Raw genomic sequence first — 16,441 nt, forward strand, 5'->3', positions numbered from 1 at the left:
GGTGTAACGAGAGCGCGATGGCATCTCAGCTTGCGCTGTTGAATGCGTTCTTCACGTCAAGTGTCACTAATGCACAATATCCAATGCCTCGCCTTTTTCGTTGGATTGCTATCTCGGCAGTATTTATCACTGAGTTGATAGCGTCCACTGTGGACTTACCCTTCCGAAAGCCAAACTGATTGCTTGACAGGCCGTCCGTACCTGCTGCGTACAGGGTTAGCCTGTTGAGGATAATCCTATCAAGCAATTTGCCAGTCGTGTCGATCAGACAGATTGGTCTGTGCGCCGATGGGTCGCCTGGCGGCTTCCCGTGCTTCGGCAACAGCACCAATTTCTGCCTTTTCCATCTATCGGGGAAACGGCACTCGTCAAGGCATCTCTGCATAGCTAGCCTGAACATGTTCGGGTTCGCTATGATCGCTGCCTTGAGAGCGCTGTTTGGAACTCCATCCGGCCCTGGAGCTTTGTCTCGTGGTGCAGGTGGCCAGGGGCTTGTGGCTCGAGACGGGAAGAGTACTTCGATAATCGTCGCCAACCGGTCCGGATACTGTTCTGGGGGTGGAGAGCCGCCTTTGGTCTTGGGCATCACAATCCTGTAGGCGTCACCCCACGGATTCGCGTTGGCACTCTCACACAGGTTGTCGAAACACGCTCTCTTGCTGCTTTTAATGGCCTTGTTAAGGGCCAATTTCGCAGCTCGAAACACATCACGGCGGTTCTCTCTTGCATCCTCGGTGCGGGCTCTTTGCATCCTACGTCTAGCTCTGAGGCAGGCTGATCGTAGATCTGCAAACTTGGCACTCCACCAGTATACCGGGCGTCTACCGTTTCTTAGCAGGGTTTTCCTCGGCATAGTGGCGTCGCACGAGCGTGATAGGACGGTTACCTGCGCATCCCCGCTTAGACAGTCGGTGTTGGCCTCCAGTCCCAGGGCCGCGGTGAAAGCTTCGATGTGGAAGTGATTGGACTTCCACCCGCGTACCTGACAGGGATCTCCCGCCTTCGGATGCTGCACACCATAGTTGATCCTAAAGCGACTCCGAGACCGACTGCCACAACAGCTGTTGGGCAGCTGCACAATGGTTAAGCTTTAGCTTTGTGACGTTCACGGCTTCTGCTTATTGGCCTTACCGAAGGGACACGAAGGTCCATCCATAGCATGGTCACGGTGGCTCTTTACATTGAAAAAAAAATATATTTCACTTTCCAGACCCCCCGCTAATTTAATACCGCAACAACTGTTTAAAAATTGACTCAATAGGTCGTTAACAAAAAAATGGCAAAAAATGTGCTGTTTCACATTCATCAGATTTCATTATCCCTGTACTAGTCAATATCGGTAGTTATTATGATATGGTTATATGGATCAGGCAAATCCACATTTTTTTCTATTATCATTATTTTGAGTAACGGGTGAAGGTATTTAACTTAGTGATTTTCAACCGTGGGTGAATTCACTCCCAGGGGTGAATTAGACTAATGTAGGGGGTGAATTATGCGGGGTAAATTTTAACATGTTAATTTGACATTCCTGTAGCAAACCTTTACATATTGATTCAGTGAGTCAAGAATAAAAATACTACCTGAGAGAGTTCAGGAACAGAGTTTGAAATACTATGGCGTTAATTCAAGTGAAAATCATTTTTTCTTTTCTGACAAGGTGGTTAGCAATTTTTACCAAAGGGGTGCATGATAAGGACCAATATTCGGACAGGGGTACATGTAGCGAAAAAGGTTGAAAATCACTGCAATAAAGGCTGTCTGCCGATTCTAATGCAAAAACGCTTTTGATGTAACCATCAAGAATACGTCAGACAACCTTAATTGGCTCCATTTTACAACAGTTTGACATTACCAAGCCATAACGCGAGTGGCGACGTGAAAACTGTCGAATGGGAGTTGAGAACAGCTTGAACCAACATCTGGTATTGCTCGAAATGTGATCCAAGACTGACTTGGATAGTTCCATCCAACCTAATTTGCATATCTTACATAACTAGACTCGCTGTTCTTCATTCGCCCACGAATATAGTTGAATATTGAAAGCAAAAATAATTCAATCTCTCAGTCGTCAGGGTATCCCTTAACAACTATCCGCTGTCAGAAGCTCGCGCCAGATTCTAGGGACCACCGTCAGCGGGACATCAAGTTATACCAGCCAGCGACCAGCTCAGTCATCCTAGCCCTGCGTTCGAAGGTCGTGAGAGGCTCTTCCGAACTCCCTTCTTAGACGATGATTTTGCTTTACATGACAGTTCGCTTTCTGAAAACCACTCGGTTTCTAGCGTGCCATCGGGTACAGTACGTTCGTGCATTCCGTCGTTTCTTGAACGAAGCATAAAATCCATGCCATCGTCGAGACTACATCTACAAACTCACGCTGCGCTGCCATCATCGGGACGCACGTTATACAGAACTACGGAAACCTTTCGTGCGCTACGACGCAGTCGCGCTACCAGCCAGCGACCATCTCACTCGCCCTGGCCCTGGAACTATCTCCTTAGGCAAGTATGTTGCTGTAAATGATAATCCGCTCTCTGGCAATCTTTTGGTTCACAGCACACCGTCGCATACAGAACATGATTTCCTCTCCGTCTACTACCAGAACATTCCCGGAATAAGAACTAAAACGCAAGCCTTCTTGCTTGCCCTCACTTCCGGCGACTACGATATTATCGTTCTCACTGAAACCTGGCTCAATCTACCGATGCGATCGCAATTCTTCTACCAATCATTTAAGCCACGGAGGTGGTGTTCTTATAGCGATAAAAAAAATCTAACTGTAACTGTACTATAGTTGCCGAGATGTGAAAATTTGGAACAAGTTGTCGCAGGCGTTTCACTGCTAGGCCGATCATTATATGTTGACGATCTTGACATGTACAACTTTCACTCCTCAGCGGTCCACAATATTCTAAAGCAGTGATTTTCAACCGGGGGCGAATTCACCCCCAAGGGGTAAATTAGACTATTATAGGGGGTGAATTATGCGGGGTACATTTTAACTTGTTATCCTAACATTGCCGTCTGAATTTTGTCTTTATATATTGTTTCAGTGCGTCAAGAATTGAGCTGATTACTGAGAGTGGAACAGTATCAGATTTCTAATTGGAAAATTATTATTTTTATTCAATTGAAAATCATTTTTTGTGAGAGTAATGATGGTAAACAATTTTCAGAAAGGGGTACATCATAAGGATCAATATTCGGAAAGGGGAACATAGAATAGGTTGAAAACCACTGTTCTAAAGAATACCAACCGACAGTACAATGTACTTGTAGGCGATTACAATCTCCGTCATCCTCAGTGGATTTTCGATGACGATCTCCAGTGTTACATATATCACAAAAGCACTGGTTGCTGGTGGTTTGAATCAAATCAGCTCCCTTAGTAGTGTTAATGGACGGACCCTTGATTTGGCCTTCGTCAACGACGCGGACGTGTTTGAACTGATTGAGATACGGTAGATTTGATAAGCGTTCTGATGGTAGTGGCGATTTTGATTACTCCGGAAACAACGAAAGCGATATTAACGTCGTAGGACCGACGGCAACAAAACTATTCTTCGTCAAATAGAACTGCAATATGAAACAACCCGTAACAGTGCATTCGGTTAACATCTGAACCAAGTCCAACACAGCCTTCGAAATAATCCCTCGACAGTCTTGACGTTATGCCACTTCAAACATGATACCGTGCACAAATTTTCTGGTTCCAGCTGTCGAGAAGCATCAACAAGTGGACGCAATATATTTTGATTTCGCGAAAGCATTCGACAAGATGCCCCACCGTAACATTGCTGTTTTGAATCTGGAGCGATTAAGGTTTCCTGGATGGGTAACTAGATGACTGCATTTCTACCTCTCCGAGCGATCCGCTTTCATTAGAATCGGTACCACACGTTAAGCACGTTCGAAACGCCAACCGGTGTGCCTCCAGGAAGTCACCTAGGGCCACTTATCTTTCTCTTATTCATCAACGATCTTTGCACCCACATCAAGTCTGTAAAACTACTCTACGCTGATGATATGAAAATCTTTCGTTCAATTCCTCAGGACTCGACTCTGCTGTGCTTCAAGATGATGTGGACAATATAGAGGAATGGTGCTTACTAAACGGCATGCAGATATACCCTTCGATCGTGTGCCATCGAAAGGGGTGGATTCTCTCCGTGACTTGGGAGTGTTATTCGGCAGAAAACTTCGTATCGGTGATCATACCACCGCAAAAACGACTCTTTGTCTCCGTTCTCTCTTTCTGAAACGGAACAGAGTTGATTTTGTGGATTTCTACGCACTGAAATCAAAATACTGCGCACTAATCCTGAGCATCTTAGAGTATGCTGTACAAGTATGGGCGCCATACAGCGCCGTCGAACAATGTTGTCGCAACATTCTTTCTATGATTAATTTGTTTGTTCTTCCTCGTAGTATAAGGAATCTTTCCCCTCTGTGGATTCCTAGACACCGTACAGCTTATGGCCAGAATAATCCGGTGGACAAATGCTGTAGCAAATTCAACGAAACTGCTTTAGTTTATGACATCCATACCACTAAATCTAATTATAAGTTAGCAATATTTTTTTTATTATTGGCATTAACAATAGTATTAAGAGTAATCTATACGGCATATGCCGAAGACGAAATAAATAAATAAGTTATAATCATGGAACTTCACTCTACAAATCTCTAAACATAAAAATTGTAGACTGAAGCTCACCGTCCACAAGTCCACGGGATTTTGTTCATAGCAAAACTTGTTGCGATTAGTTCATTCGGTTATAATTCTGGCAGTTTCATTTGATCGGGATCCGCACCTACTCGAAAGATAAACGACCATAAAATGTGCACCCCTCGCCGTCAATCCACCCATTGTACGGTAGCTGTTAAAGCTAGACATTTCACGCTGTAACAACATTCAATTATAGTCAGATAGCACAAGATTCTCCGGCTGGCTGCACCGAGCTGACAAAATTTTGTCATCGGTTCAAATCTTCTCCCGGTAAGCTGATAATACGTAACATTCAATAGATAACAATTAGTAAACTAACCTGTAGCACTGTGCACCTGTAGTGGTCCAGCCAAGTTTATTCGTTGAAGCTGTGTGGTGGCGTTCGTAGCACGTCCGTCTACCCTTTACCCGAGATGTGTGCTGTATCTGGCTGTGTTCTGCAGTAAATTACAACAAGATAACATGGATGCGTCCGAGTGTAGTAAGCTGAGGTATGATTGCCAGGTTTATTGTTTATCAGTTGTCAGACTAAATTGTTAGATTTCGTTTGCAGCGACGGTATCGAAGCTCCGCTATGGATGTTCTGGAAGCGGCGGCGCTACGTAGTGGTGTTTATGGCCTTTTTTGGCTTCTTCAATGTCTACTCGATGCGAGTAAATCTGAGCGTGGCCATCGTTGCCATGACCGAACTTCGGGAAGTTATGTCTGAGAATAGAACTTTAGGATATGTAAACAAATGTTGTGACAATTGGTCGACTGAATTCCAATGTTAATATTTTCCAGGAACAAAACTTCGATTGGAGCTCAAGTATACAGGGTTACGTATTGAGTTCGTTCTTCTACGGATATGTGTTTACCCAGGTGCTGGGAGGTTATATGTCGAATAAATTCGGTGGCACAAATGTAAGTATCTTATTTATTGATCGTTCAATCAAACCTCTAGTTCCTTATAGGTTTTCGGAGTGGGAATCGGGGCAACGGCATTGTTAACCCTGTTGACTCCGATAGCAGCTCAGGCAGGAGTAGGATATTTGATAGCGGTTCGAGTTCTTGAGGGATTTTTTGAAGGTGTAACCTTTCCCTGCAGTCATGCCATCTGGTCCCGCTGGGCACCTCCCAGTGAACGCTCGCGGATGGCGTCGATAGCAAGCACGGGTGCGTTTGCCGGGACTGTTGTAACGATGCCCGTCAGTGGGTTATTGGTCAACGCCTCCGGTTGGGAAAGTGTGTTCTACTTCTTCGGGCTGGTTGCTTGCGTTTGGTATATTGCGTGGCTCTTCATTGTGAGAAGATCTCCGGAAGATGATGAGCACATATCCGCTAGGGAAAAAGCATTTATTGTTCAGACACTAAAAAGAAGCGAAGGTGAACCGGAGAATACGCGGCATCCATGGAAGAAGATGCTAACCTCAAAGGCAGTTATATCCATGTCGATCGCTAGTTTCACGGAGGATTGGGGTTATTACACTCTTCTCACAGGATTACCAACATTCTTGAAAAGTACAGTATTTTAAACAATTCGGGAAATCAACTATCCCTAATCCCGACTATCGTTTCAGCCGTGCTTGGTTTTGACCTGCAAGCATCCGGATTTATTTCTGCTCTGCCGTATCTACTGATGGGTATCCTGTTGAGTTACGCTGGCTATCTGGCCGATTGGTTACAGATTCGAGGCCATCTTACGACGACTCAAGTTCGCAAATATTTCACCTGTGGAGGCTTTCTTGCCCAACTTGTCTGCATGATGGTTGGGGCGTGGGTTTTAAGCCCCATTCCAACTATCATTTGTGTGACGATAGCCGTTGGAATGGGAGGTGTTGCCTGGAATGGTTACCTGGTGAACCCACTTGATCTGTCACCTAAAAGTGCCGGAGTGCTGATGGGAATAGCTAATGGGTTTGCGACGATCGCTGGAGTGATTAGTCCCATTGTTAGTGGATACATAACGACCAATAATAGCGAGAACGAGTGGAGATTGGTGTTCTATATAACGGCTGGAATTTATGTGATCGGCACATTGATCTACTGGGTGTGGGGATCTGGTCAGTTGCAACCGTGGTCCGTAGAGGTAAGCGAACAAAGTAAACAATCAATGAACCAAAATGACGGGACAGTTATGTCCGAAATATACAAAGTGACATAATAAAATTCAAAATTTGTTTCATTTCCAACCAAACATTTAACTGTCATGATTCGTTAAATACATACCATTATTTCTGGCCCTCACTTGATTCTATACCTTTAACGATCAATTTAAAACCGGACATGTCTGCTTTGGGGCTGTTCAGTTTGCAATATTCTTGAAATTTTCGCTGCAATTCGCGGTTGGTCTGAAGCAACTGGTCTCTTTCTGCCAACTTCAGCACATTTATTGCCTTGGCGCGATTAATTTTGTCGAAGAAAAACTCAAACTCAGATGGACAATCAGTACTGCCGGGTCCTTGATCTATCCGTTTCTTGAAATACTTCACGTCGTCAGCCGTCTCAAATTTTGTACAGTTTTGTGCCAAGCTTAGAATTAACCTCCCTCTTTCCGCCAGCTCGTTAACGTATTTATAAACATGGAATGCATCATATGACAGCTCTTTCATCCGTTCCATTTGATCTTCGTCCATTTTTATCAACTTTCGCTTCAAAGTATCCAGATCCTGCTCAGTATTGCGTTTGGCGAATCGTTTGGTGATAACCTTCCTCGTTCCAGCGATTTCCACATCCACTAACTTCTTGTTCAACCGTTTTATAGTTGAGTTCAGTTCTTTGATTTTTACTCGATTATCGGCAATAACTTTCCTGGAAGTTTGGTCCCTATCGAACATTTCGTAATAGGCCTTTTCTTTCTCCGGATGTAGAATAGTGGCGAAATAGTCGTTCACAACCGATTTAATTTCACCATGCAATTGTCCCAGCTGGTTAACTTTCCTGTCCCGAAGTTTATCACGTTTCTCGATGTGCTTAAAAATATAAGTGGAAATAATGTAATATAATATGATATAATATAATATAATATAATATAATATAATATAATATAATATAATATAATATAACATAATATAATATAATATAATATAATATAATATAATATAATATAATATAATATAATATAATATAATATAATATAATATAATATAATATAATATAATATAATATAATATAATATAATATAATATAATATAATATAATATAATATAATATAATATAATATAATATAATATTATATAATATAATATAATATAATATAATATAATATAATATAATATAATATAATATAATATAATATAATATAATATAATATAATATAATATAATATAATATAATATAATATAATATAAGACAGGGGTGTGTGTAGCGTAGTTGGTAAATCAATTGTACGCAGTGCACCTGGGTTCGAGTCCCGACCCCGCACATAGGGTTAGAAATTTTCCATAAGAGATTTTTCTAACCCGAAGAGGCGAATGACCTTAAGGTTAAAACCTCTATAATCGAATAAAAAAAATATAATAAGTAATATACTTACTGCATTGATGGTGTCATCATTCTTTTTGATGAAATCTACCCGATCATCTACCAGCCCCTGCGCCATTGCCTCTTCGAGTGAAATCAAAGCGCCTTCCATTTGTTCAGTGCACTCGTTGCCGTGACCCTAAAAGAAAAACAGATTAGAACCAGCGAGGAAATGATTAAACTGTTAGCAATACCTCTTTCGAAACAGTCTCACGCCGGAACTCTGTTAACCGATGTTTGCATTCTTCTTGATATTGAGCCGACAAACTTTCATTGAAGTACTGATGTATTTCTAAAAAATACGGATCGCGTAGAAAAATACAAAATTTCACTCTCAAATACATGTAATCTTAATTACAATTCTATAAAAAATTATAACTGCTCCGAACCACCCTATACGGCTGTTTACCTGAATAACATCTGATCAATCGTTTCAGTCGCTGCAAATTCTTCGAATAAATATCTTCAATTTCGAAGCGATCATTAAACAGCCGGTCAATGTATGCATTCTTTCGGTCGAAAAGCATTTGCACATTCTGCTTGACTTGTAGCATTTCCTCCCATATATCCTGAAATCGTACATCCGAACACATCTGCTCCCAATTCGCGAACGCACGTTTTTCCGTTCCCAGCGTATATTTCTGCTCTCTTATCAGTTGATCCTGTAAATACTTTCCTCGATAACAATCTGTACCCGGTACAGCTTGAACCACAAAAGCATACACACCCTAACCACTTTCCTCTTCCTTTCTTCAGCGGCCTCTTTCCGGGCCTTCCGTTTCTCGAGCATCCGAAGCTTTCGCATGTTGATCGGCTTTGGTGGCGACTCTTCGGTGCGTTCTGGTTCGAAATCCAGATCCAGACCAGCCAGGGCCATGATTGACTGATCGCGTGTCAAGCTCCGTCCGTGTGGATTTCTTGCACCGCCCAGCTTACATAACCTGATCACTAATGAGCCGCTTCCGTACACGCCCCGGTTTGAAGTTTCTCTCTAAACACTTCGGATTCAGTCAAAGGTTGCTTTGTTTGGTTTTGATGAATCCGCACTGTTTAATTAAAACCATTAAATTTTATGTGAGTATTAAAAGGGCAGCACTATTTATTTACTTGCAGGGGTCTAACTCGAAGTAGTAGCATTTTAAGGAAGGAATAGGATTTTTGTCTAGATTTTACGGTTTGTTTTGAATATTTTCAGAAGTTTAAAAAATGAAACTACAATCGCAATATTCTTAAAAATTCATGGACAGTCACTTGTCTGATTTCACATTGCACAGAAAGTCTGTTTATTAAATTATTGAATAGAATTCATAAAATTCTTCCTTCTTAAACCAGTGAAAAAATCAAGTAGAATTGGCAAATACTTCCAAACAATTTGTCGTATAACAATGAAATTATTAATGAACGTTATTAATCAATTGATGCAATAAATAATTAATTGAATTATTAATTTTTGGTGGATTTTAAGCTTTTACTGTCTAAAAATAAGAATGGCTGGGGTGGGCGTAGCGTAGTTGGTAAATCGATTGCCTTGTACGCAGCGCACCTGGGTTCGAGTCCCGACCCCGCACATAGGGTTAGAAATTTTTCATAAGAGATTTTTCTAACCCGAAGAGGCGAATGACCTTAAGGTTAAAACCTCTATAATCGAAATAAAAAAAAAGAATGGCTGTGGTGTACTGCCCGACGGTTCGGCTATTTGTTATAGCCTTTTTTAGGGGAAATAAATTATCATTCTTCGTCAGAACATCGTTTGTTTGAGAATCTATAAAATTAAATATTTATTAATCAATTAAAAAAATCTATTAATTTTTGAATGCATGAGAAAGTGAATGAAAAGGGGCCCTTACACGTGCAACTAAAGTGTCATTACATTAAGTAATGACATTCCTAGAATTGAGCATGAGCGTGAGTCTCAGCATGAGCATGAGCAGGAGTATGATCATGATGATCGTGCAATTCGTGATTGCTACTCCGTGATTGACCAGAACAAGCAAAATTGCACAGAGAATCAACGAATGAGGGGTGGGAGTAGCTATCCATTCTTAATGTGCACGTTTCGAGAGTTCTATGCTTTGAAATGCCAATAACGGTGCCGGCCACGTCCTTACAGTCATCGGGGAAGGGAAGGAATGTTAATGTAGCAAAAGTTATTATGGAAACCGTGTACACCTCTGCTTCTCCACATTTACCACGGGAAGGAGTTTTTGTTAGTAGGAAGGGGTAGAGTTACACAAGTCTGCATTCACTATGCTGAGTTATATGATCTATGCAACTCTCAATAATGTTATCACGTGTTTATTGCTCTGGGCAGCCGGCTGCCGAGAGTTTATGATAGATTTATCGTTTGTTGAATTAATTTTGAAATGCTTGGTTTAAAAAAAATCAACTCCGGATAACCGACATTTGGGAGTGTAGTTTATGCTTAATTGCATCAAATGGCAGGTAAACGTCATTATTATTCCTTGGTCCTTCATTTCTGTGAAACACGACATTCCAAAAATAATACAATATAATGAAAATCGACTACTTTCACATTTGTCGATTTATCAATAAATTTAAAGGTTTCGTAATATATACGCATTATTCATCGTGTATAAAATTTGTTTTTATTATTAAAGACAATTAAGTATTGGTTTCTTTCTCCGCGGAAAATTGATTCTTATGTTATAATTATTCGCGCCCGTTATTATATTATTTAAGGCACATTTTAAACGGAATAAAATAAATGTGATGACAATAATATAGTGCATGTACTACTCCAAAGCATATATGCAAGTACTCAATATAATGAGAACTATTAATCCTCAAAAAGGTAAGCTAAAATTGTGACTTCAAGAAGCATCACTCCTAAGACCCAATGATAACAAAAGTCGTTTATCAGTGAGGGAATCGAAAGCCCGAAAACGCTCGATTACTTGTATTTGAAATTACAAGTTCATTGAAACTAGAGAACTGTAACTAGCTGGGCCTCTAAGACCCCTTGCTTTTTTAGGGTTAATATAATTTATTGATGATTTAATGGACTAAAAATAATCGGATAAATATCACAATAAACCGTTTATTCTTCATGCAGATATGACAAATTGTTAATTCTCAATCCTCATACACAATTCAAAAGTCATCATCCACTAACACAAGACCATGCGTATTCCCCACGCGCATTACCCAGTGGATTAGTTTCCTAGTTGATCGAAATAATACTAAACAAACAAAGAAATTAGAATGCTCATTCAAAAGAAATGTCAGCTCGATAGGCATAAACCAGCAGATACGTGCTCCCTTACAATGCCATTCAATCAAAGAACATTTGAAATAACATACGAAAAAATACTGTCAATTCAGAATATAACGAAATGAAGACAAGCAGCAGCGTGATTTTTATTTGCATTAAAAAACATCAAAAAGTTACTTGCATAACCGAGGTGGTTCATTTTCAAATATAGCACTGCTGATCAATCACTTTATAAGGGGGCGGGCATAGCGTAGTTGGTAAATCGATTGCCTTATACGCAGTTCACATGGGTTCGATTCCCAACCCCGCACATACGGTCTTCCTAAAAGATATTTCTCTAACTCAAAAAGAGGCAAATGACCCTAAGGTTATAAAACCTATATAATCAAAATAAAAAAATAAAATCACTTTATAAAAATAAGTGATGAAGGACGCGGACGAAAATAGCTGACCACCGCCTAAGTAATGACATTCCTAGAATTGTATGGAAATTACGCCATTACTCTTCTTACACGATCATTGAAACTGCTCAGTAATGACATAACGCCTCGTTTTAGAGTAAAAGGGTCCTTACACGAGGTGTGAGTAATGTCAATGGAAGACTGGAAGACTGGAGGACTCGAGGACTGGAGGACTGGAGGACTGGAGGACTGGAAGACTGGAAGACTGGAAGACCGGAAGACTGGAAGACTGGAAGACTGGAAGACTGGAAGACTGGAAGACTGGAAGACTGGCAGACTGGAAGACTGGCAGACTGGAAGACTGGAAGACTGGAAGACTGGAAGACTGGAAGACTGGAAGACTGGAAGACTGGAAGACTGGAAGACTGGAAGACTGGAAGACTGGAAGACTGGAAGACTGGAAGACTGGAAGACTGGAAGACTGGAAGACTGGAAGACTGGAAGACTGGAAGACTGGAAGACTGGAAGACTGGAAGACTGGAAGACTGGAAGACTGGAAGACTGGAAGACTGGAAGACTGGAAGACTGGAAGACTGGAAGACTGGAAGACTGGAAGACTGGAAGACTGGAAGACTGGAAGACTGGAAGACTGGAAGACTGGAAGACTGGAAGACTGGAAGACTGGAAGACTGGAAGACTGGAAGACTGGAAGACTGGAAGACTGGAAGACTGGAAGACTGGAAGACTGGAAGACTGGAAGACTGGAAGACTGGAAGACTGGAAGACTGGAAGACTGGAAGACTGGAAGACTGGAAGACTGGAAGACTGGAAGACTGGAAGACTGGAAGACTGGAAGACTGGAAGACTGGAAGACTGGAAGACTGGAAGACTGGAAGACTGGAAGACTGGAAGACTGGAAGACTGGAAGACTGGAAGACTTAAAAAAACTGGAAGACTGGAAGACTGGTAGACTGGAAGACTGGAAGACTGGAAGACTGGAAAACTGGAAGACTGGAAGACTGGCAAACTGGAAGATGGGAAGACTGGAAGACTGGAATTTTTTGTAGGATTTGCCATTTTTAGACTATAGCCATTTGAAAAAAAAATGGTAAAAACAGTTTGACCCTTTTCAAGAGACAGTGTAAATCATTTTTGGAAAAACAAAGTATGCAAAGTGGCTTTCTGCTACAAAGTCTTCATGTACAGAAAGTTTCATTAAAATCTGAGAGGGTCCTGCCAACATTTGTTCGAGTTGGAGCGAAATTCGTCTTAAATGTTTTTAATAAAATGTGCTGAATACATTGAACAAAATAAATATTTTTTAACTACATGACTGATAAAATTTTAATTTTTGTTGAGTTGAAGCAGTAGAAAACTATTAGAACTATTAGAACTATTGTTATTTACTTGATACCGGACTTTACAGGAAAGAAAGCGAAAACTGCACTGAGCTCTAAAAATACATTACAGAGCCACAATTTGTGTTCGCTAAATCATTCACGAAACCATAAGATACTGCCGATCGCTTGCGCTTTTATGATTCAGTTCAAGTTGTCACGTTACTCCGCATAAAAAATCCAATAGTCAGCCTAACTAAAAAAAATTATGCTTAAGTTTGTAAAAATTACGAAAATCGTTACTAACCTCCCAAAATAATAAACATCTTTCATTCTCGGCTCTTGTAGTCGCTCAATTCAATACAAAGGAGTGTATCCCCGTATTATGAACTAAAATCATAAAAAAACTTCACTCACATGGCGTCACACCATCAACACCGCTACCGGTCAAAAATTTCACTGACCCCGCCGCCCATCAAAAATACACTGGCGCACGTATCTACTACTTGCTAGAAAATATCAAAAAAATCCAAAAACATGTAAGTCTTGAATAGTAGAATTTCTCGGCTTTCTGTTTTCAATAGTGGATCAATATGCATGGGCAGTGTAGTAAAGTTGGAATAAGGCCGAGACAACGCTCAAACGTAAGAAATCCTTTTCGTATTTGTAGCATGATTTAAATATTACTTGGGCAATTTTCTGGCTACGTGCCTGCCAAATACTATAATTTACATAAAACTTATACGCGTAAAATATTAGAGCACATCAATGGTAAGCATGCTTGTACTACCTTTTCTAAAATCTCTGTAGGCGGAAAAGATTTTTATCTTCCGGTACAGTTGCTAAACGGGCAATACTTACCTACTCAGAGATCAATTTAGTTATTAAATTAATTATAGGAGCCCGCGTTAGCAAAAGAAAAACATTACATCCCTGACCAATGTTGATAAACGCATCAGGAAAATACATGTCACCTGAGCACCCTTCATAAACGCATGTTTTACACATACTTATTATCGATGTGATATGTAATTAATTTATTACCTCTTGGATCTCGTCGGGGAACAATTATGTATTTGTTTTACAGCATCACTGGTTTTACACTAAATAGATTCATAGAACCAGTTGCAATTAAACGCTGTATAGTAAATGTGACGTCAATTATTTCCGGAGTGTATGTATAAAGTCAACAAGTTTGATGCGGCTTAGTAATCTTAACATCCCAAATTCGATTTGATATTGATTGTTTCGATTCAAAGATGTGAACCGGCTTTATTTTTCCATACAAAATGCTAGGCGTTTTATTTCATTCAAAAATATAATTCTGATAACCACTATAGTTGTAAAGTTATAATGTAAATTTTAATCTAATCTAAACTGAAATCTAAATCATGCTGCACAAACGACCATAAATGTTGCTTCAATAAATCCCTTCATTTGATAAGGTTATTAATTAATATGCACTACGGCGTCTACCGTTCTATCAAGCCAATAGAATGCAATGCACCAGTATGATTACTTGAATACACCTAAGTTTATTTGCTTAACAAAGTTTCAGTATAATAATCTGAAACTGTTGTACAAATAATGACACCGATCGGAAACAGAGTTCGTAATCTCAAAAAATCTACATATTTCCCATCCCCTAACATCTAACATCGCGTACAAGTCTTTCGAATTCATTCCATACTGGCATTCAATCAACGCTGCCCAGTGATACTTGCGTGCGCTTGTGCAGCTGTTGCTGAAAAGCAGTATGCGACATGTTGCGCTACACATTAACCGAACCCACTCTCACCAATAATGGCGAAGTATCGTTGCGGAGGGGAGATTGTTTTTCCGCCTGCTTCGCGACCGAGTCAACACGCACGTCATACGTTTGTATAGAAAGAGAGTGGGTTGAGAGAAATTGTTGTTATGCTGAGCGTGCGGAAGTAAGCGGCCGCCGCGTGATGTGCGATGTTTATGCTTCACACAAACATAAAATTGAACGAGATTAGCTTCATAAATCTTTCGCAGGTAATAATGGAACACTATGAATGGATGCATGATAAATTGACGGAGATAGTGCTAATTATAATGAATGCGTGATGATGTTGGACCGAAATTGGTGACTGCGTTGTTCCGAATTAACAGAAATATTGCATTTAACCGAGATGTTAACTTGTTCACCAATTCTAAATACATATCATTCAAATTACAAACAATATATATTCAATACATACTATTTAGCTATGTCTTTTTTCCGGAAACACTCCTAGAACCCGTGCAAAGAAAGTTATTACAAAACGAAGAAATAATGTTTTGTTCTCCTTCTCCACGTCATTCCCCCACATAATGCAATAGGTTTATTAATACCGGAATAATCATCCCACCGTTTGAAACAGAAAACAATCATTTTCAAATGGGGCAGCGTCACTGAACTCCATGTAAGAGGTTACACTACTGCGGAACACGAAAAACATAGGCATTTTTTTTAAATAATTGTTGACACAATTGAGAGGTCAGTCGAGATCTTATAAAATGGGATTTATAATACTAGTTTCGAAGCACAAAAAATATTTTTATCGCAAGATTTTTTAAGATAAGATTTTTTAAATTTAAGATTTTTTTTTAAAGGATCCACAGCCGGAAATTTATCTCTCGTCATTTTTAATCTAGGGCTCAAAACAGACGTTTTTCGCTTCTTTATATAGCAATAGCAAGCGTAGTACGTAGGGTTTTTAGATATTTTGATTTTTCGTGGAATAGCGTTATTTTCTATCAAAAACTGACTTAATCTACCTAGCGCTGCCATGGAGTGTTGCAAATGAGCCTTTATAGTAAAAATCAATAAAATAAATAAAATAATAGTATGGGTAAAATTAACAAAATCAATAAAATAAATAAAATGAATATAATACACAGAATGAATAGAATTAATAAAATGAAGAAAAAATAAACAAAATAATATGAATAAAATAATGAAAATTTATAAATGAAAATAAAACGACATTTAATAAGTTATAAAATTATTAGAATGCAATAAATGAACACATTGGACATAATAAGTTGAATGAGAGATATGAATGAAATACTTGAGCTTTAGCCAGAGCTTGTGCGACCACCGCTGGCTGCTACTCCGTTATCGATCTGGACTAGCTGAAGTTGCACAGGGAATCAGTGAATAATTGGGAGCAGCGAAACATCTTTCAATGTGCAACTCCTGGTAATCCTAAATTGTTTTATTGATCAATAC

The 16,441-nt window shown here is 39.8% G+C and overlaps 2 protein-coding genes across 2 annotated transcripts; one reads left to right on the top strand and one right to left on the bottom strand.

Moving 5' to 3' along the window:
- The first annotated feature begins 4,868 nt into the window (after positions 1 to 4,868).
- On the top strand, positions 4,869 to 6,875 carry LOC131688051 (sialin-like). The gene is made up of 6 exons (XM_058972196.1): positions 4,869 to 5,002; positions 5,058 to 5,223; positions 5,286 to 5,460; positions 5,516 to 5,635; positions 5,686 to 6,232; positions 6,292 to 6,875. The coding sequence occupies exons 2-6, from the start codon at positions 5,195 to 5,197 to the stop codon at positions 6,873 to 6,875; spliced, it is 1,455 nt and encodes a 484-aa protein (XP_058828179.1). The 5' UTR covers positions 4,869 to 5,002; positions 5,058 to 5,194.
- LOC131692635 (uncharacterized) lies at positions 6,876 to 9,217 on the bottom strand. Its single transcript, XM_058979790.1, has 5 exons — positions 8,961 to 9,217; positions 8,643 to 8,895; positions 8,428 to 8,525; positions 8,247 to 8,372; positions 6,876 to 7,683 (listed from the first exon to the last, which is right to left on the bottom strand). The coding sequence occupies exons 1-5, from the start codon at positions 9,108 to 9,110 to the stop codon at positions 6,943 to 6,945; spliced, it is 1,368 nt and encodes a 455-aa protein (XP_058835773.1). The 5' UTR covers positions 9,111 to 9,217; the 3' UTR covers positions 6,876 to 6,942.
- Between the last annotated feature and the right edge of the window lie 7,224 nt (positions 9,218 to 16,441).

This window comes from Topomyia yanbarensis, chromosome 3 (assembly GCF_030247195.1).
Source record: "Topomyia yanbarensis strain Yona2022 chromosome 3, ASM3024719v1, whole genome shotgun sequence".
Classification (NCBI taxonomy): domain Eukaryota; kingdom Metazoa; phylum Arthropoda; class Insecta; order Diptera; family Culicidae; genus Topomyia; species Topomyia yanbarensis.

Coding starts and splice junctions, on each gene's coding strand:
- LOC131688051 (XM_058972196.1), top strand. CDS start 5,195: ATGGATGCGTCCGAGTGTAGTAAGCTGAG. Junction 5,224..5,285: donor TCCGAGTGTAGTAAGCTGAG/GTATGATTGCCA, acceptor TTTCGTTTGCAG/CGACGGTATCGAAGCTCCGC. Junction 5,461..5,515: donor AGAATAGAACTTTAGGATAT/GTAAACAAATGT, acceptor AATATTTTCCAG/GAACAAAACTTCGATTGGAG.
- LOC131692635 (XM_058979790.1), bottom strand. CDS start 9,110: ATGGCCCTGGCTGGTCTGGATCTGGATTTCGAACCAGAACGCACCGAA. Junction 8,526..8,642: donor ATTGATCAGATGTTATTCAG/GTAAACAGCCGT, acceptor CGTATTTTTTAG/AAATACATCAGTACTTCAAT. Junction 7,684..8,246: donor ATGATGACACCATCAATGCA/GTAAGTATATTA, acceptor TATATTTTTAAG/CACATCGAGAAACGTGATAA.